Consider the following 20,477-nt stretch of genomic DNA (forward strand, 5'->3'; position numbering starts at 1 on the left):
CACATCCCCAAGACACAGGCAATATCCCTTCAGGATAAAAAGCCCTGCACAACCTGCAGATCCCAGCAGCTCAGGAGGCTGGGGAAGGAGTTCACAGCCAGCCTGGGCAACTGAGCAAAGCCCTGTCTCAAGAAACTGAAGGGCTGGGGACATGGCTCAGCAGAGCAGCATTCCTGGGTTCAATTCCTAGTACCAAAAACACCCATGAACAAATTAGGTACAGAAGGGTCGCCACGGCCCTTCTCTGAGGCTCCCTCCAGAGCAGGGTCCTCTCCACACGTCCAGACACAGGTGGGCACTGCAGATGCTGCTTGGTCTTGAACCCTGTGAACTGGGTGAGGACCTGCCATGTCTTTGGAAAATCAGGGAAAAGATGCCTTCCTTGATGGCAGGGCTGTGTACACCTACGGCCCCAACCTGCACATTAGGAAATCTGTCCCTGTGGCCTGACTCCCCAAATAAGAGCCAAGTGTAAGTAATTTAAAAATTTTTTATTAAATCATTTAGACTTGAAAGAAGTCACAATAGTTAACACACGTACGTGCGCTCTGTACACCACCAACCCAAATGGATTGATTTCAGAATTTTTATAAATAAAAAATAGACATTTACAGGGAAAATAAAAACATGTTAACAAGCAAGATGATTAAACTTATCTAAAATCAGTCCGGGGAAATGAACCTAAAGATTACATATGCGACATGATCAGGCTTAGTGCATAGTGGAAGGAGGACCTGGAATATATGATTCATTTCTTACACAGCTTTTCTCCTCCCCGAGCCAATTGACCAGCTTACATAAAAAGCTTCATTTTCCCTTTCTTGGAGGTAAAAATACAAAGACCTCTTAGACCTTCTCTAGAGCCATTTAAGGACACAGCTACAAACAGGACCACAAAGTCACAGACATACACTGCTATGCAGTTTGTGCTACTCGACTCCCAACGTGTGGAACCCGCATTTACCCACAGGGACAGCAGTGGGGTCAGCTTTTTAGAAGTCAGTCTCAAAAATCACCCTATCCCTAGAAAGCATATTTCTAGAGCAATATAGTTACCACAAAGTGGGGACGTTTTCTTCTTCTGTATTATAAAAATATTCCCATCTCAAAGCTCTCTGTCTCTGAGGAACTACTTCCTCCTGGGATGGAGGCCGGGCCTGGGAGGCTCCGCTGGCCAGTTTCAGGAGGCCAGTGGGGAACAGGGAGCAACGCCTGCAGACAGCCCCTCCTCAGGCACTGCCAACACGGGGTGGGCTCGGCGTAGGTCCAGTCTGACTTGGAAAGAGCAGTCCAGAATAAAATGGAGTGAAGCACAAGTTGAGTCCAGTCTGACTTGGAAAGAGCAGTCCAGAATAAAATGGAGTGAAGCACAAGTTGAGTCCGCCATCGCCATGGTGGAAGGGGTGGCCGGGGCTAACTGCTGGGCTGCCGCAGGGACTTGGGTCCCGAGGAACTCAGGGAGCGCGACCGCTGTCTGAGCACAGTCTTCCCTGGTAACTCCAAGTCCTCAAACACCGGGTCTTCAATGATGTCCGTGGCCTCAGGCCGTTCCACGGGGGTCGGAGAAAGCATGTCCCCAACCATCGCGTACTGAAATACAAAACTGCTGTGATACAACGCCAGGCATGGAAGCTGGATAGCCCCGATGGACAGCCGTGGGGGGAACTGGACCCAGAGCCTGCGCCCAGGAAGGTGCTGTGCCCAGCTGCACCCAGCCCACAGACAGTGCTTGGCCAGGCGCACACTCCTCCTGTGACGCTGTCCGTGTGCGAGATACTCGACTCCTGACACAACCACTCAGCCCTGCCCCAGGAACCCAGAAGCAACCTAGACAGCAAGTGAACTTTTCAGGGTAATTTTGAGTTTTCTAACATGAAATAAATGCGTTTTAAATCATTCTTCAAGACTGACATAATCGAATTTCTAAAATTAATTCATCTCTCAACTGCATGAGAATCTACAATGCCTCAATAAAAATTTCAATTAAAATGCCAAGAGTCAGGACACGTCACTGTCTCTCGAGTTTTTTTAAATTGCTGTCTTTGTTGTTGTACTGGGGACTAAGCCCTGAACCCTGTGCATGCTAGACAAGAGCTCTGTCCTGAGCCACACCCTACCCTACCCTGTTTTGAGACAGCCTCAAACTTGCAATTCTCCAGCCTCAGTTTCCCAGGTAGCTGGGATTCCAGGTGTGTGCCTGGCTTAAATCCTTTAAAATGTACCATAGGTTCTTAGGAACATCCTGAGAATAGATTCATCAACTTTGCAAAATGTAAAATAACAAATTTTATCAAACATTGAATTTTAAGTCAGCGTACCTAAGTGAATTATAAGGTTCACTTTTATGCAGTGCTTTGCCATTGGACTTATGATAATGTTCAGAGATAAAGTTTGATTTTTTCCTATTTGATAACACACACTGTTCAATTTACTTCAACTTATTATTTAAGAAAATTCAAGATTTACCAGTGTACAAATTTTAAAAATGATAGGCCAGTGGGCCAGACATTAGGAAAGGAAGGACACTTCTGAAGGCCATTCTGCAGAACCTGCCCAACAGGTCTGCCCCGGGGCTGTGGCTATACCCAGGCCCCCAGCACTGCCCAGCAGTCTCTCTCTTAAAGCTACTTATGAGCTCTCTCACAGATCCACTAAAGCAGAACCAGCAGCCAGAGGAAAGGCCTCTGAGGAGACCGGTGGAGGAGGCTGGGCCCCACTCTTCTCCAGAGATCTGCCTTTCTCCTCCGTGAGGTGAAGAAACTGACAGCGACTGCTACCGAGGACCCTGCTAAGGTTCTAAATGTGATTAAGAAAATAAGGGATGAGAATCACACATACCTCCCGAGGATATTTTTGAGTGAACAGTGGTGGAAACTTGAGATTTCTTACTTCAGTTAAGGTCTAGAACAAAAGAGAAGTATTAATTTATCTTAAAAAACCTTCTGATGCGGGTGCTGGGGTAGTGTCTCAGTGGTGGGGTGCTTGCCTAGCATGTGTGAGGTACTGGGTTCAATTCGCAGCACTACATGAATAAATAAAGGCCCATTGAAAACTAAAAATTAAAAAAAAAAAGTCTTCTGGAGTGTGGAACCGTTTGGACAGGGTTTCCATGTGGCGCTGGGCCGGCCCTGGGCCTGGGGCATACTGGGAGGCGCTTCCACCCTGACAGTGCTGATTACTTAGTTATTAGATTTTGAAAGCTAAGTATGAAAGCTGATTGAAGCGAAGCTCCCACTGTTGGGTGGGCCCTGAGGGGCGCCAGTGGAGGCTGCTGTCTGGGGTCACATGGATCTATTTCGGTCCCCAGCCCAGTTCTGGATAGGCGCACAGCGTCCATCTCCGACGTCCTGACGCGCCACACCTGTTTCAGTTCCTCTCTGGCACCTATAGGGCCTTCGTTTATGGAGCTGGGCAATGTCGTTATTTTTATTTCCTCTCCCTCCATGAACTGTATGGATGCTTGGATGGTCCTTTTGGGGAGCGGCGGGAGTCCTTCAGTTCTAAGTGAGAAGCACATCTCTTCCACCAAGGCCAGAAGCCAACAGGTGCAAAACTGACCATGAGGAAATGATGACCAGAGCCTGCTTGGGAAATAGGGACGGTGGCTAACGGGAAGTGAGGAAGGGAGGTGGGTCAGGCTGTCCTGGACCTTCACTACTCTGAAAAGCTGCGCTCGTGGTTTAGTCTAACAAGGAGAAAAAAATAGAAAACCAAACACCCGTGTCGTTTTGCTGGTTCCTGTAAGTACACTGTACAGTTTCCTGTCCTCTGCCAATGTCCACCAAATTCCCTCCCTTTCCCTTGGAATCCCTTGGGGGTCCTCTGGTGAGGCACTTCCCACAGAGGGACCCAGCGCAAGGTTCTGATGGGCTGTGAAGCACCGAGGCCCCAGCGTGAACAAGCCATCCAGGGGCCGCTGAAGGCCGAGCTTTACAGGGAGCAGACAGTGGAAAGTGCTTCCTGGGTCGCCCGCTTGACCTCCCCTGCCCCCTACTCCTCTGCTGGCAAGAAGACTAACTTCTTCTGTAACTTCCTGTAAACCTTCTTTTCTTTTTCAACCTTTTTTTGGGGAGGGGGACACTCACCTGGACTCTCTCCATCTGAGTGCTGAATGGGTACAGCAGTTCAAACAGAATCAGGCCCAGAGAGAAGATGTCCACCTTATGGGAGTAGTTGTTCCCATGAATCTGAAATCCCACAAAAGAAGTCTCTAATTAGCAGAGGACAGGACTGTCACGATTTGATTGCAGATTCCCAGCATTTACTCCGCAGTGCAGGGTAGGAATGGGAGGAGGGCTAATCCCCTCCCCTCAGCTCGCCAGGGGCACTCACAACACTCTGCACTACAGAGGGAAGCCCAGGCCCGGGAGATATGCATCAGCAAGGCCAGCAGAACCCTGGAGCCGGCTGCTGTCCAGCAGCCCCAGGAGCCGTCCCACTGCCCCAGGTGAAGATTTTCAAAGCAAGTGCTATCTCAAGCCCATCTCCCATTTGCAATCATCTCTGTCCTCACCTATTTTTATGAAAAAATCTCCATTACTCCAAACCATTCATCGACTGTAGTCAGCCTTCATTAGGAGCTTAATTACCCAGAGCCACATTCTTGACTGCATTTTTTTATGTGCATATTCCTTACTCTTCACAGCTAGGTGGTGAAGACCCAGGGGACTGCTTCTGGATTCCCTGGCATTCAGCAGGCTGAGTACAAGGGGCCCTGCATAAGCAGCTCACAGGACCCATGAATCAACCAGCTGCTCCCCTGAAAGAGGCCTCATTCAAATGGAAAGTGACCTCCTTGACTCCAGAACCCTCAGACTTGTGGACATTTCTTTGGGCCGAAGGCTTGGTGTTTAGAAAGGGCCCTGAGAAGGGCAGGAAATGCTCCTGGCCTTGCTCCTGGGGGCGGAGGAGGGTTAGGCTGGAGAGGGCTTTGCAGCTTCCCCTCCACACCACACTTGGTGTGGGGCTGGCCTCCGGAGCAGCCCACCTGCCTGCGCTCCAGAAGAGCAATGGACAGTCCCCAGGACATAACCAGCTGCGCCTCCCTCCCGGCTTCCAGTGACTGTAGTGATAGGAACCCTCCCTGGACTTGGGAGCCTCACAGAGAATGTGTGGGAAACAGGCCTGCAGGGGACACGGGGGACCCCACACATAGAATCTGGATAATGGGAACAGAATTCCCAAATTCTGGGGAGCAACTGGGCAATGAAAGCTCCTGGCCATGTCAGGTCCCCAACTATCTGTCCACCAGGGCAGATGGAATTGAGCTGGGTCTGGGTGCAACAGTTATCCAGGTGACAGTCCCAACCACAGAGATGTCCAACACGCGTTCAGCACACTCACCACAGTACTTCTTAAGAACGTTTCTTGATATAGGAGTGCTCGCATTCTAAATGTATCCATAATTTTATGGAATAGAATCCCAATTTTGTCTTCCAGAATAAGGTATGAATCTATAAGACGCATACACACACACACACACACACACACACACACACACACACACACGGAGGAACTAACCCTGCGTACTGGGACTTTCAGTGTGGCACGCTAGGCCAGCCTCTGCACTGAGCTACATCCCCAGCCCTTAGTGACTTACTGTTTCTTTATACGTTCCTGTTTCCACAGTCCTACATAAAGGACAGATTAATACAAAACATGAAGGAAAGCATTATTAATTTTAAATGCTATGAAATACATTTTTTAAAAAACCTAATGAATAATCTAAAAAACACCTAAAAAATTAGGAATTATCACCGTGCAGTGGCACACGCCTGTAATCCCAGCAATTCTGGAGGTTGAGGCAGGAGAATTGAAAGCTTAAGGCCAGCTGGGGAATTTACTGAGATCCCATTTCAAATAAAAAAATTAAAAGAGCTGGGATGTAGCTCAGAGGTAAGCAATCCTGGGTTCAATTCCCAGTACAAAAAAACAAAAATGGAATCATTTCCAACCTCCTAAATAATAATCACTTTTTAAAAATGCTATTAAAATCTCTGTAGTGTTAGTTGTGATGTGGGCTGATGAACTCCAAATGCAGAAGAGCCCAGAATAGGTGAAAGTTCGTTTAAGGTCCCCAGTGACTGTAAGTAGCATATGTTTCATCCACTCTTTCCTCGGGGTGCAACGTGCATCCACAGCACTCTGAGATCTTACAGTTCTTTCCACCAGGTCAGGTCATTTACTTGGGCCAACAGACTTCTTTTTCTATTAAGTTGGATACTTTGCAAACAATCAAAATATGTTTAACAGGCTCTTATAAATTAAAATCTTTCTGTACCCTTTCTGATTTATTTGTTTTTCTTCCCCTTGCTTAGATTTGCTAAGGGAATCCTTCTCACACACTTGGCTGGGGATGCTGTTCTAGGTTTCCCGCGGCTCCTCCCTTCCTCCTCCCGGCCTCCTGCTAGCCACAGCATGTTTGCCAAAGCCTCTCAACCCACTCCAAAAGAAACTGGGGAACCTGATGGATTTCAACATTTCTCACTTCTTTCATTAGTTTCTTAATATTTTGACAGTTTTTCCTTCATCGTTGGCCTGGCACTTATGTAGGGTGGTTTGCCAACTAGCAAAAAACAGAAGTAAAAATAAATAAAAATAAGATAAATATATCAAAACAAACCGCCATCACCTCTTCTCACTGCACGGTGATCAGAGAAAGCGGGTTTCTGTCTTCCAGCACAGACGTGTCCTGAAGCATGAAAGTGCCCTGTCTACTCATCGCAGGGACGGTCCCTGTTACCTGCGCCTCCTTACACCAGCACAAGCCCAGGCAGCCCTGCCCGCCGCACTGCCCACTGCACTGCCCACCTGGCCTTTCACCTCCTACCCAGCTAGAAATGCCTAACTCTCTGCACATGAGCGAGCTCAGGACCCACCCGGGCTCCCAGGCCATAGACCCTTGGGGCTGCATGCTGCTCCGCGTCTTCTAGGGCTGAGCGCTGCAGAAAACCAGCTCCCAGCCTCAGCCTGTTTTTCTGACCTAAATGCTTACTCTACTCTTCCTATCTTTGAAATCCGTCTATACTTCTGGTTCTTTAAAACACTTTTTCATTCAAAGTATTTAAAACACGAAAAATTAATATTTGAATGAGTCGAATAGCTCGAGAGTGAGACAGAGTCCTGCTCCTCCAAGGCAGTTCCTATTCTGGGCCTCTGATATAAGCTAATCCACTGGTTCTCAAAGTGCGGGCCACCCCACTGTGGAGGTCAGTAACACTCACACCTCTGCCTTTCACTGTGTGGACCCTCACCGACGGGTGGGAAACGGACCCTGGGAAAACAGGTGGCATTCAGAAAGTCCTTGCTGAGCGCTAAGAATGACTACGTGCACTACATCCTGACCCCGTGGCCATCTGGACACTACTGAGAAAGTGCTGCTGCTCTGCAGAAGGCACGTGGCATGTGGAGAGGGGCACTGGAGGCCATTGAGCAGACTCCCGCTGCTCTCCCAGGGGCTCTCCTCCAGGGGAGGCTGAGCCTTCAACTGAGACAGCTGCCCCCAGCTCTCAGAGCCTTCCCCTCAGGACTCCTGGTGACAGTAACCACAGTGGTTTTCTTATACTGTATGACAAACTGACAATCTGTGGAGAAGCGGCATAAGTTAGGGAACCAATAATCTCCAAACGACAAAAGAGCACATACAAAATCATGTATGGGCAGAAACTCTGCTCAAGGCACACGATGGACCAAGGGGCAGTAAAGTAACTGTGAAAACCTGGCTTTGGATTCCACGGTGTAAATGACTTTTTCTTTTTGGAACTTGGGATTGAACCCAGGGCATTTACCACTGAGCCTCATCCCCAGCCCTTTTTATTTTATTTATTTATTTTTTAATTTTTTATTTATTTATTTTTTAAAGAGAGAGAGAGAGCGAGAGCGAGAGAGCGAGCGAGAGAGAGAGAGAGAGCGAGAGAGAGAGAGAGAGCGAGAGAGAGAATTTTCAATATTTATTTTTTTAATTTTCGGCAGACACATCTTTGTATGTGGTGCTGAGGATCGAACCCGGGCCGCATGCATGCCAGGCGAGCGTGCTACCGCTTGAGCCTCATCCCCAGCCCTTTTTATTTTTTGAGACAGAGTCTCACCAAGTTGCCCAGGCTTCCTTGAACTTGTGATCCTCCTGCCTCAGTCTCCCAAGTTGCTGGGATCACACGTGTGTACCACCCACCATGCCTGGCTCATATGACTCTTAAGAAATTATCACTTGCACACATGGTGGTGCACACCTGTAATCCCATGGGTCGAGAGGCTGAGACGGGAGAATCACGAGTTCAAAGCAAGCCTCGGCAACAGCAAGGCGCTAAGCAACTCAGTGAGACCCTGTCTCTAAATACAAGATAGGGCTGGGATGTGGCTCAGTGGTTGAGTGCCCCTGAGTTCAATCCCCAGTGCCAAACAAAACAAAAACAAAAACAAAAACCCCCAAAACTACCACCTGCTGCTTTTGCATAATTGCCAGACATGAAATATTGTTTCCCTTCCAACTGCTCATCTGTGTGAGGCCAGGTTTTCTTCAGATAAAGAAGGAACCAAAAGCTACGTGGCAGTGGCTGAATGAAAGCAGACAGGACAATCCGGCCTTTCCTCCACGGGTTATTGTGCATCACAGTTATAGAATACAGGGTTTGTAAGTCAGGTTTTAAAGAGATTTGAAAAAATTCAAACAAATCCCACACTTCTGATTTTTGTTCTGGAAAATACTTTTTCATAAGAGTATCTTAAGATGTGATGGGCTTTGTATAACTAATTAGAAAAATTAAAAAAACAAACAAATAAAGGAAAGAAAGGACTTGAGGGCTTAATATTCTGATGGAATGAATAAAGTTTATGAATTTCTCAGTTTTAATTTCTACTGTGGCAAAAACTGATAGACTAAATTCTGTGAGAAAGAGGTACCGCTCTTAATCAATCACTCTGCTGGTGTGAACCGTGACTGAGACCAGAGGGGTGACACCGTGTGCCCACAGGAGCCTGGTGGTGGCTCCCTCTGTGGCTCCGAAGCTCTCCGGGGCCCTGCTACCACCACTCGGCCCCCTGGGCCACTGCCTGTCACCTGCCCTGGTGAATTCTGGAAGCCGCTGTGAATCCCCAGAGGGCAGCTCACACAGCACCCCGTCTCCACAGAGCGCAGAGGGACCAGGGTGGGCAAGGTGGTGGTCACAGTCTCTCTGGGGTCTTGCTGCCCTCAGGCTCTTGTTCAGAGGGTGAGCACCTGTTTCTGGGGTGGTTACCTTGATCCACCCCAGTTCCTGGGGTGCTGGGCTGCCCAAGCACCCACCGGCTGTCCCCTTGGGTGTCAGACTTCAGTGGTGCACACTGCAAAGACAGGGGAGGAGGTCCGCGGGCATAGGACTTGCAGCCAGGCTATGAGCTTGGGGCTCACCTGCTCTGGGCTCATGTAGAGCTTGGTCCCCACTTGTCCCGTGTGTGTGGCGTAGGATGGCATCGGGGTCAGAACCGTTGGCTCTTCCTCATCCTGGTCCATTGCAGTCACTAGCCCAAAGTCTCCCACCTTGACCACATCGTCCATGGTGAAGAATATGTTGGAGGGCTGGAAAACACAGCGGAGCACAGGCCGTGAGTCTGTGCAGGGAGGAGCCGAAGGAGCACAGAGAAGTTGTGTAAGAACCTGGGTGGGCTCTAGCACATGCCCCCTTTTTTTGTTGGGGGGGTATTGGGGATTGAACTCAGGGGCACTGGACCACTGAGCCACACCCCCAGCCCTATTTTGTATTTTATTCAGAGACAGGGTCTGAGTTGCTTGGCACCTCGCCTTTGATGAGGCTGACTTTGAACACGTGATCCTCCTGCCTCAGCCTCCTGAGTGCTGGGATTACAGGCATGTGCCACCATAGGATATGTCCCTTTAAAACTGGCTGCTATGAATATAGAAGGTTCTCTGGCTTCAGTGGCAGACAGCCCTGGGGTACGGGGAACTGGACTTAAGGAAAATCAATTCAAACCCTGAGGGAGCCACTCCAAGGGCTCCGTAGGCTCAGTCCTCAACCTCTGCACTCCACACTCACTCTGGCCACCAGGGCATGAGGATACCAACAGCAAGCAACAGGCGCCACGTACAGTGTCGCAGCCCCTGACACAGAGCCCTGCGGTTGAGGGTCCATCCCATTATGGAGGCCCGGAAGTTAACGCGGCCCCAGGCCACCCGGCTAGTGGTGGCAGTCCTCAGAGCCGTGCTTCCCTGCGATCACAGCATTTAGGGCCACGCTGGCTCAGTGGCAGTTAACCACTCTGATGAATCCTTTGGTTGGTGCCAGAGAGCAGGAAACAGGCAACCCCCTCACGGAGGGAAGCAGAGCCAGGCTGCTGTGCCCAATATTTCCGCGTGATGCCTGTTCTTTCTAAACTCACGTGAAACTAGCCAGCATCCCAGGGCTCCTCCAACTCAAGGTGCCTTGCACCAAATCCATTGTTTCCTCCCTTGCAGGGAACTAACACAGCCCTTCAAATAAGGAAAAAGGGAGTCACTGAGCTCCTGAAATGGAGGCTCACCATGCTTCAAAGACAGCAGGAAGACAGCATTCTGTTCCCCAGGGGGCCTAACCTATCTTTGGAATCCCACTCCATGCCAGGAGATGGTTCAGGGATAGGTCTGTGTCCTGGGTGTACCAGCCGAGGGTGGGACAAAGATACTTTGCCCTCCCTCCTCCAAGACTTCAAAGAAAACAGGCAGCCAAGAGCGCAGCAGTCATTCGCTCTCCAGGACTTGCATGCAGGGAGAGGCAGGAGTGGGAGGAGAGAGGCAGGTTCCAGCAGCACCACCTGATCCTGCAAGCTCTCCCTGAATCCTGCTCCTGGTTTAATCAGTATAAATGCTTTTTGTTGCAAAAATAGAAAACCCAAACTAAAACGTGTGCCTCTAGGACATCTAAGGCACTGTGTGCAGGCTGTAAGCAGACACACTGGTGCCACTGTGGAACCAGACACGATGTGGGTGTGATGACACTGCACACAGACACAGGATGCACAGGGACACTGCCTCTGAGGAGCTGTGAGGCCAGAGACAGAGAGACTAGAGCAGGGCTGGAGAGGCAGGGGATATTAACTTCCTGGGTCTTTTTCTATTGTACATACAGAAAAAAATCTTTAAAACAACACTGTAGGGTTAAGCAATTATTCCCCAGCATCTTGTTGACAGTATAAAATCAGAAGAATGTTCACTATTAGTGAAAAATGTGACTGCCTTTCAATTTGCAGTGCATGTGTGGCAGCATTCAGGAGCATGTGGGCTTGGCTTGGTGGCCCACACCTGTGATCCCAGCGGCTGGGGAGGCTGAGGCAGGAGGATAGAAAGTTCAAGGGCAGCCTCAGACACTTAGGGAGACCCTGTCTCTACATAAAATATTAAAAAGGGCTGGGATGGGGCTGGGATTGTGGCTCAGCGGTAGAGCGCTTGCTTAGTGCGGGCGGGACCCGGGTTCAATCCTCAGCACCACATAAAAATAAAGGCATTGTGTTGTGTCCATCTACACCTAAAAAATAAATACTTAAAAAAAAAAAAAAAAGCCCTGGGTGGTTCAATCCCCAGTACCAAAAACAAAACAAAACAAAACAAAAAACCCAAAAAAACAAAACCAACAACAACAACAAAAAAAACCCCACGCTTGTCTGTGAGCCACCTGGCCGCTAGCCTGCTCTGATGCTCTGTGAGCTGCCTCCCTTCCCATGCTGTCCCTCCCTCCAGCATGGCTCTGCTCTGGACACACGACTGGGGCAGCGCCATTCCTGGCCACCATCTGGAGCAGCAAGTTGGTTAGATCACCACCAACCCACGACAGTACTGCAAGTGGGGATTCTTTCTAATTCTTATTCCTATTATTCCCAAAGTCTGAGAAATCATTCAGGAATTTAAAAACCTACCGTGACTTCAGAAGGAAATAACTTGTCTGAACAGCAACTTTGGTGCTTAAAGCTAAAGTCTGTTACTTAAAAATTGAATCGATCAAGAATTTACACTATCTTATCAGAAAAACATTTACATTCCAGACATCTACTCTCTATTATTGACTGCCATGAGCACGTGGAACGTGGCAGAAATTAAGTGAAGCTTCTGGATCCTTCTAGAAACGCCAGGGAAGTGCTGTGCTTCAGGAAGGACTCTGCAAGTGTGCAGGCTGCCCTGCGCTACCACCGCAACCGACAGCAAGGGCAGGCTGCAGACTCGGCCTGGCCACTGGCATCCTGCGCTTCTGTACCCAGCTGCCCCCGCATCCCGATGTCCAGGAACAGGTGCACTAGTGCAGACCCCTGCCGCCCCCCTCAGAGCCCGCTGGTGAACAGACTCCTCCCCCTTCCACGGGTTGCTCCATGACTACAGGGGTATGTTCAGGGCTGTCGCCCAAAGCACATGTGGGGCAGGCACAACTGTGTATAGGCGAGGCTGCCCACGACCTCTCCATCACGACTGGGGGGAAAAACGCTACAGCCAGCCACACTTCGCAGTCCAGGGCGCAGGGTGGTACCTGAGGCGCTCTGCCCACCATGCGCTCACTGCTCTCGCACCCCTCCGCTCCTCCGTGCCAAGCACAGGCACGTCCGCGGGTCCTGCCCAGGACCCCAGCATCAGAGAGAAGCCACTGTGCTGTGCTGCAGACACCCACCTTGAGGTCCCTGTGCATGAGCCCCTTGCTGTGCAGGAACTCCACGGCCTCGGCGATCTGCAGGAAGATGTGCAGGCATGCGCTCCGCTCTCTCTGCTCCAAGCTGCAGCGGCGGCTCAGCCAGTCCTTGAGCGTCTCCTTCCGGCACAGCTGCATCTGGATGTACAGATACACCTTCGGGGAGCTGGGCTGCAGTTTCTCCACCGTGTTCTTGGTGAGATCTAGGCTGAGCGAGGTCGGTCTAGGAGGAGAGATGGACAGCGTGACTTCGGAAGACGACTTGCTGCTGGAGTACCTGAAGGCGGCCACTCGGTGCGCACAGAGGCTGCTGACGTGCAGGCGCTCGGCCCTGGGCTCCTCCCTGCTGGATGCATTGTCACAGCCAGAGTCCTCGAACACGATGGAGGAGGAGGTCCTCTCCCTGGACCTCGTGTGGGTGGGCGTCGCAGAAGGACACAGCTCGAAGGAGTGCCTGCGGCCACTGCCCCCTGCGGTGCCACCCTCCACGCCACGGTCTGCGGGGCAGCGGTCCCCGAGGCTGCAGGCCGCGGCTCCCGAACCACTGGCATTGCCGTGGTCCATGTCCGAGAACTCTAGTGGGGAAAACTGGCTCCCGGAGGAGCTCGTCTGGCCGCAGGAAATCCCCACCGAGAAAGATGCGCGTCTTCGGGGCGCGGGGGCGATGATCTCGATGTGCTCTTTGGAGGAGAAAGGATCCATTCTGCGGATCTTCACCGAGGGTGCATCCAGCAGGCTGGGCGAGCTGAGTGGCCAGTCCGTGCTGCAGGGGTAGAAAGGTGAAGGTGGGCACAAGGCAGGGGAACTGGGCTGCCCTATGCAGAGGGCTTCGCCCGGAGGAAAGCCACGGCCTCGGGACCACGGGCCTTCCGTGAGACTCGAAGGAATCCAAGGACAGGACTCTGGAGCGTCTGAGGCCCCTGCCCAAGCACCCGCCACTCTCAGCACTGGGCCCTTCCCTGGGCTGGCTACTCCGAATCTCTGCTACTCCGAATCTCTGTCACTGTAACAGGGGCCTAGCAGGGGTGCAGGTGTGTTACCAGGTGTGCGAAGGCCACCTGCATGGGAATTTTTTTTTTTTTTTGGTACCAGGGATTGAAGATGGAACCAGTAGTACTTAACCACTTAGCTATATCCCCAGGCCTTTTTATTTTTTGAAAAAGGTCTTACTAGGCTCTCAGGCTGGCCTCAAACTTTTGATCCTCCTGCCTCTGCCTCCCTAGTTGCTGGGATTGCAGGTGTAGGCCACCTCGACTGGCATCTTCCTGGCATTTCTGTGCCTCTAGAGCAGTTGTTGAGGGCCCTCCTCCTAGCACACCACAGCTGCCATGGGAAGAATCTTCAGGCCACTGTGTTTATGTGGGTTTTTTTTCCCCCTACAAATAGTTTTAAACTATTTAAAAGGGAGTTGTAAATTGTTAAGTGCTCAGAGAAAAACTAATTTTAAAAGCTTTCAATAAAAGAATGGAGAGAAACAGAAGCAGCTAGTGCCTCAGACAGAGATTGCCATGAATCCCTGATCACAATGCAAAGGGAAGTACAGACCCAAAAGCTAACAACAGAGATCTCATTCAACAGGGATCAGAGAACTTTCCAGACACAGCACAGAACTACTGCTTTTCTCTTAAAAAACAGACAAACAAACCCCTGAACTTAAATAAATAAGCAAAACCTGGCCTAAAGGAGAACCCGAGTCCTCAGTTCGGGGCTACCGTACCTCTCGTCTTTGAGCCAGATGGCGTCCATCTTTTCCTGCCACTCCTCCGGGGGGGCCTCCAGCCAGGCGTTGAAGTACCTGACAATGCCCGGGTGCTCTAGCTTGGCCAGGGCCTTCACCTCCCGCATCACCTTCTCTCTAGCCAGTTCCCTGAAACAGAGGGAAGACAGCACTGAGCGTCGTCTGCATCTGCTGAAATATTCAATTCCAATATGGAAACAAAACAATAAAGCAGAAGCCTCCTGGAGTCCAACATGAGGAACAGACAGGTCAGCCCAGGGTGAATTTAAAGCTGTGTAGTAAATTCTGCATTAAAAAACACTCACCTCTGTTTAGCATTTCTCTCCCTCCTGGGAATCAGCACCACCAACACAACTGCCACCTCACTCCAGTCAAGCCCTTCTGACTGGCTGAAAATGTTTCACTGCGGACACTTAAATGTTTGCTCCCAGGAGGGAGGAGTGGGGATGGGTGAGGACTTGCCTAGTTCAGTGAATGTTTGTACAGAAAGATATGGAAATTAAATAGATGCCACACCTCGAAGAATGCAGATACCCACGGAAATATGCTGGTGTGTCAAACAAAGGAATCAGAAATGGACCACTTCCCCAGGCTTGCCTGCCTGTCCTTCACGAAAGGCTGTTTAGGAAGATAATCTTGCTTATAGCGTAACTGAGAGTGTACACACACACACACACACACACACACACACACACGCATGCACCCAAAGTCACAGGCTTTTGTGAAGCTCCTACATGGTGCCTGGCACACACGTACATTTAAACTACTCAGAAGTTATTTAGCAAAAGAGAACCAGTCCCACAGTACCCAAGCCATCCAATTCCTATGTCACTGGCAGGTGTAAACCTGTCACCACCAGTAGAGTGTTGCACAGCAATCCAGAACCAACAAGAGCTGCCACAGAGGTGGATAGGCAGGTGTCACGGGAAGTCTGAAGCACACATGTTCAGAGCCAGGAAGCACTAGAGCATTAGGAGACGTAAAAAATGTACAGACTCAGCAAACCCACAGCACTTGTTCTAATAAAGACCACAGTTTGAATTCTATTCATTGCATTCTTAGTTCTTCTGTTTGTGTAAATGAAGCAAACAAAACCTTATATATTTTCTAGGGAAAAAAGTTAAAAATAAAAAAAGATGTGGCCAAATTTAGACACAAGACAAATATTGCAAAGCATTTTTTGAAATTATAAATTCTTTAACAATAAGAAGTGTTTAAACAAGACATGGCACTATGTACTAAAACATTGTACTATGACCAAGCCATACCGTAAACATATTTTAGCATTTAAATATGATGCTCTTAATAACCTGGGAGTGCTGAAGATTTGACGGAGGAAGAAACAGAAAACTGTGTGTTGGTACTAAACAGAGACTGAGAGAAGCCAAAGGCAAGACTGAATGTTAGTGGTGGCCATTACGGGGGAGAGAATATAATACCAATAGTTTTAATTCTTTCCCTGATTAGTATTGTTTTGTTTTTTGGTGGTGCTGGGGATCAAACCCAGGGTCCTATACATGCTAGGTGAGTGTTCTACCACTGAGCTACACCCCCGCCCCTTATTTACTATAATAGTCAGAGGTGTTTTAAATGCTGCAGTCTGGGGCTGGGGCTGAGGCTCAGTGGCAGTGCTCACCTACCATGTGTGAGGCACTGGGTTCAATCCTCAGCACCACATAAAAGTAAATAAAGGTTCATTGACAACTAAAAATATTTTTAAAAAATAGAAAACAAATGCTACAGTCTGTTCAAGTCTACTGCCACCACCTGTCCTCATGGGGAAGTCCGAGAGCATGCTTCCCAAGCAGATGCAAAGCCCACGGCACAGGTATGGCCTGCAGCTGGCTGCCCGGCAGCACTGGCCGAGATGTGGGCAGCCAGGACAGCTGTTCTCTCCAAAGGCCTGGAGCACAGGAGGGACATTCTGCAGGACTCGGGTGTCCACTACCTGTTGGGGAGCCGGATCCTCTTGATGGCGTAGTCGCAGTCATCCACTTTGTTCCTAGCTTCAAAGACAACTCCAAAGCCCCCACGGCCCAGGCACTGCACCGGCTCAAAATCCGTCAGATAGCTGAAGAAATAAAAGGTTGAGTTTTAAGAAGTCGGGAGTTGCTTAGAAGTCTGTAGTAAGGTCAGCCTCAGTCCAACCTGATGACATGTAGAGTGCGTGAGCCCAGCCAACACGCAGAACTTGTTTTAAAGAGCATAGACAGAATTCTATTAATTGCATCTGAACTTTTCTCTTCATGTAAATGAAGCAAACAAAACCTTATATATGTTCTAGTGAAAAATAAAAAAGCTGTGTTTAATAGGGAAGCCCTTGTTAATCACTCATTCCTATGGAGAACACATTTCTGATGAGTCCTACCCCATACTTTCTGTCATCTACCAAAACATCATATTCTTAGTTCTGTAACCTTCTACGTCCTTCATTTTATGCTCAACTTAAATTCATTTTAATCTTGTTTCATTACACGTAAATTGTAAGGAAAAAATACAGTCATCCTATTCAAGTAGTTTTTGTTTTGGGGTACTGGGCAGTGAACCCAGGGGTGCTCACCATTGAGCCACATCCCCAGCCCTCAGGGCCTCACTGAGTTGCGCAGGGCCTTGTCAAGTTCCTGGGCTGGCTTGGAACTCACAGTCTCTTGCCTTGGCTTCCTGAGCTGCTGGGATTACAGGCTGCACCCCATGCCCAGCTTCAAGTACTTTTTTGGCCAGAAATCTTTTCAGGAACCAAAGCCGTGGCAGGCAATGTGCCCAGCCCAGGGTATTCCTCAGCCCTCTTCCCTGCAGCCTGGTCTACTGCTGTCACTCACTGCCTGCCGTCAGTGCTGCTGCCCTCTGCTCTGCCTGGTGGCTGCCTCGTTTGTCCTCTCCTCTTCAGCTCCCTCCGCTGGACGGCTCTCCAGGACCTGCCTGTGTTCCCACGGCTCTGTGAACATGGAGCCCTGAACTAGCCTGACCCAACCTCCATACGCATAGTTATCTCAACGCTTGTCCTCCCGCCACGGCTCATGAGTGCAGGAAAGCACTCCTGTTTATTTCCAGAAGTCAGGGTCTAATGACTGTGAATGCTGTGTGCACAGTAAATGGTCACACCTGTGGAGAGCGCTCCTGTCACCTGGGAGCATGGCCTCGGATGCTCCACGGTCCCTGACCTGGCGAGTGTCATATTCCATAGCTTCACAACTGTGCTCCATGCTAATTTAGCAGCTACCTCAGCTGGATATGGCATGTTGAGGAGGAGACACTGCAGGTCCCAACCCTCCCTGGGCCAATTACCTTCCAGAGAACAAGGAGTGATAATCTGCACTCCTAAAAATAGCCGGTTGAGGTACTTGGCACACCCCGGTCCCTGGACGCCAAGGCCCACGAACTCCTGTCCTGCTCCTGGGGCCACTGAGCCACCCTTCTGGACTGCCCCCCTCAGACGGTCGGCAGACCTTTTGAGTAGAAGTATTGTCCTGCCTAAGGTCCCAGATGATGAATGAAAGGCCAGGATCTGAGACCCGAGCCCAGAGCTTGCTCTCTCAACAGAGCCCGGGACCTTGCAGCACCAGGAAACCTCAGGTTCATCACTTTCATGGCCGCCCTATTGAGCCATCACCGCACCCCTCACAGTGGTGGAGGCAGATTCCATTTCCGTGTGCACTGCTGATGCGGAGCTCTCCCCACCCCGGCTCTAAAGCCCTGCACTTTCTGAGTCTATCCAGACGCGATCCCCGTGGTGATGCCCTCTCACCCACCACAGTCAGCCCCAGCCCAAGTTCATGGCTTCCCCCAAGTGTTCACGTTGTGCCTTGAGGGACGTCCCCATGGACTCTGCCCTTCTCCAGGGCAGCTTGTCACCCTGGCAAGGGCTCTGCAGCCCAGTCTGTCCACACTGTCCACCACACAGCCCTGCCAGCTTCAGTGTGCAGTGTGAGGGGTTCTGTTCTGCCTCTCACCGTGCAGGCACTGACAGCCACCGACCTGCACTGGCATCTGCACTAGCAAGGGCACAGGAGTGGCTCTTGCCAACTGTGTGTCACTGGGTCAGCTGTATGCATGGAATTTGGTGGTCTCACCCCGCCCCTTAGTTAGCCACCTCTCTTCTGCTTTTATAAGCACCTGTTCCATTAGTGTCCCCCCACCTTCCTACCAGAGTGAAAGAGGAAATAAGTGGCTGAGTTCAAGGAGCATCTGGAGACCTCCATCATATTCCAACGCATCTGATAATCACCACGGGGCACCATCCAGGCCGACCCAGGTCATGGGGGACCAAACGAGAATAAGGTGCCGGGCTGAGGATATAGCTTAATTGATAGAGTGCTTGCCTCGAATGCGCAAGGCCCTGGGTTCAATCCCCAGCACCACCAAAAAAAAAAAAAAAAAAAAAGAAGAAAAGAGAATAAGGTGCCAGCTGAGATCCACACTGCTTCACGCTTGCACACGACCTTGGAGGTCAGTCCACCATCAGAAGCTGCATCGCAGCCCATGCCCTCAGACTCTTACCGTGATACATATCCCGAGCTCTTTGTGTCACTCCGGCTACTGGCACTGGGCCCGTCACTTGTGGAATCATATTTGTTTTCAGTTTGACACTGAGTTTCAGATTCTTTCCTTTGCTGATAAGGTAAAAAACAGAATCACTATTAGTACAAACCTGAACTCAGTCGGCTACGATCTTAGATTATAAACAAAATCACTGTCAATACAAATCTGAACTCAAGCCGGTTACGATCTCAGGTTATAAACAGCATCGAAAAATAAGCAGCTGAGAAAAATAAAGTCAATATAAGAGCACCACATACAGCATTTCTCTTTATCAGGATTAAAAAAATAAGCTCATCTTCCAGCTGCCATGCATCTAGTTTGTTTCTACCATGTCGGCATGTCACCTGTGCGTTTAACAAGCAAGCAGGCATAAAGAGAAGGGGCACACATGGGTATGGACCGGACTCCAGGAGGCGAGGCTCACTTCTTCCCTGACCAATTTTGTGGAGGCTTTTTAAAAAGTGCCTCCAGCAACAGCAAGTTGAGCCTGGCACTGTCTTTACCCACCTCCTGCCAAGACCCATGGTCAAAAGGATGACTATGGCTCGTCAGTGCAGCCACCAAGCCCTCCAGCAAGTCTGTGCTGAGCTTTGTCATGCTGGCCACTGGGGGTGAGCCCTCGAGGAGGCAGTCAGGCATTACCTAACACTCTCTGGGGGAGGGCAGTGTGTGTCCCAGAGGCAGGGAGCTGACTCAGGACCCCAGAACCCCCTTCTAGCTTAGGGACATGTAGGTGTTAGCCTCCCGGGAGGGGAGAACAGGAGGCGGGTGGGGTCAGGGGCAAGATCCTCAGGAGGGTTAGAAAGAAACTGGGCAGGTAGCAGAGCAGGGGGAGGGGGGAGGGAGAAAAACGGAGGGGTACTGGTAAAGACAGCGGGGAACAGGTGGTGCACAGTGAAATGGATGAAGGTTGGTCTTTTCCCCAGCAGCCATGAGGGGTCCATAATCAGGGTTTGTTGTTGTTTTAGTTGTAGATGGACATAACACCATTATTTCAGATATTAATGTTTATGCAGTGCTGAGGATCAGACACAGGGCCTCACCACTCAGCCCAGCCCTGCACCAGGGTTTTGAAGCAGCCAAGGCAGCAAGAGCTAGGTGTAGCCAGGAGGGACCAGGGCCGCGTAGGTCAGTGTGAGCAACTTCAGTGTGAGTGTCTGCTTCAGGGAATCAGAAACTAGGAGACGGAGAAGACCACAAGTTTTAAGATATTTAGGAGGAAGAGGATTGGGGGCCGATGAAAGTGCAACTCTGGCCCTGGTGACTATGGCTGAGCATTTTGTGAGGGAAGAGTGCCCACAGCACCAGGTGCTGGGAGCAGTGTGAATCAGGCCGTCTGGGGTCCGTGCTGGGGGCTCCATGGCTCCTACTGGGAGTTGCTCTGGAGGGAGCAGGGATCTAGGGTCATGTTCATAAGGTGCTTGGAGCACCGGGTGGGGCTCAGGGCTGGAAGTCCCCTCCCAAGCTACAGGTGGAACCCAAGGCCCCAGGAAAGAAAAGACTATAACTTGAAAGTTATTTCACAGTCTACTGTGACTGTAGACTGTGAAATACAGAGAGGA

General features: G+C 50.2%; 1 protein-coding gene across 1 annotated transcript in view; it reads right to left on the bottom strand.

The window, feature by feature from the left end:
* Positions 1-472: 472 nt before the first annotated feature.
* EIF2AK3 (eukaryotic translation initiation factor 2 alpha kinase 3) overlaps positions 473-20,477 on the bottom strand; it is a 53,790-nt gene continuing 33,785 nt past the window's right edge. Inside the window, exons 10-18 of the mRNA XM_081263897.1 lie at positions 18,874-18,986; positions 16,325-16,447; positions 14,356-14,505; positions 12,621-13,401; positions 9,386-9,553; positions 4,086-4,187; positions 2,839-2,901; positions 1,322-1,590; positions 473-1,264 (exon numbers count right to left, since the gene is read on the bottom strand). Of these exons, the coding sequence (XP_081120023.1) occupies positions 1,414-1,590; positions 2,839-2,901; positions 4,086-4,187; positions 9,386-9,553; positions 12,621-13,401; positions 14,356-14,505; positions 16,325-16,447; positions 18,874-18,986 (1,677 nt within the window). The 3' untranslated portion in view covers positions 473-1,264; positions 1,322-1,413. The remainder of the gene's footprint in view (positions 1,265-1,321; positions 1,591-2,838; positions 2,902-4,085; positions 4,188-9,385; positions 9,554-12,620; positions 13,402-14,355; positions 14,506-16,324; positions 16,448-18,873; positions 18,987-20,477) is intronic.

Source organism: Spermophilus citellus (assembly GCF_964194105.1).
Source record: "Spermophilus citellus genome assembly, chromosome: 13".
NCBI lineage: Eukaryota > Metazoa > Chordata > Mammalia > Rodentia > Sciuridae > Spermophilus > Spermophilus citellus.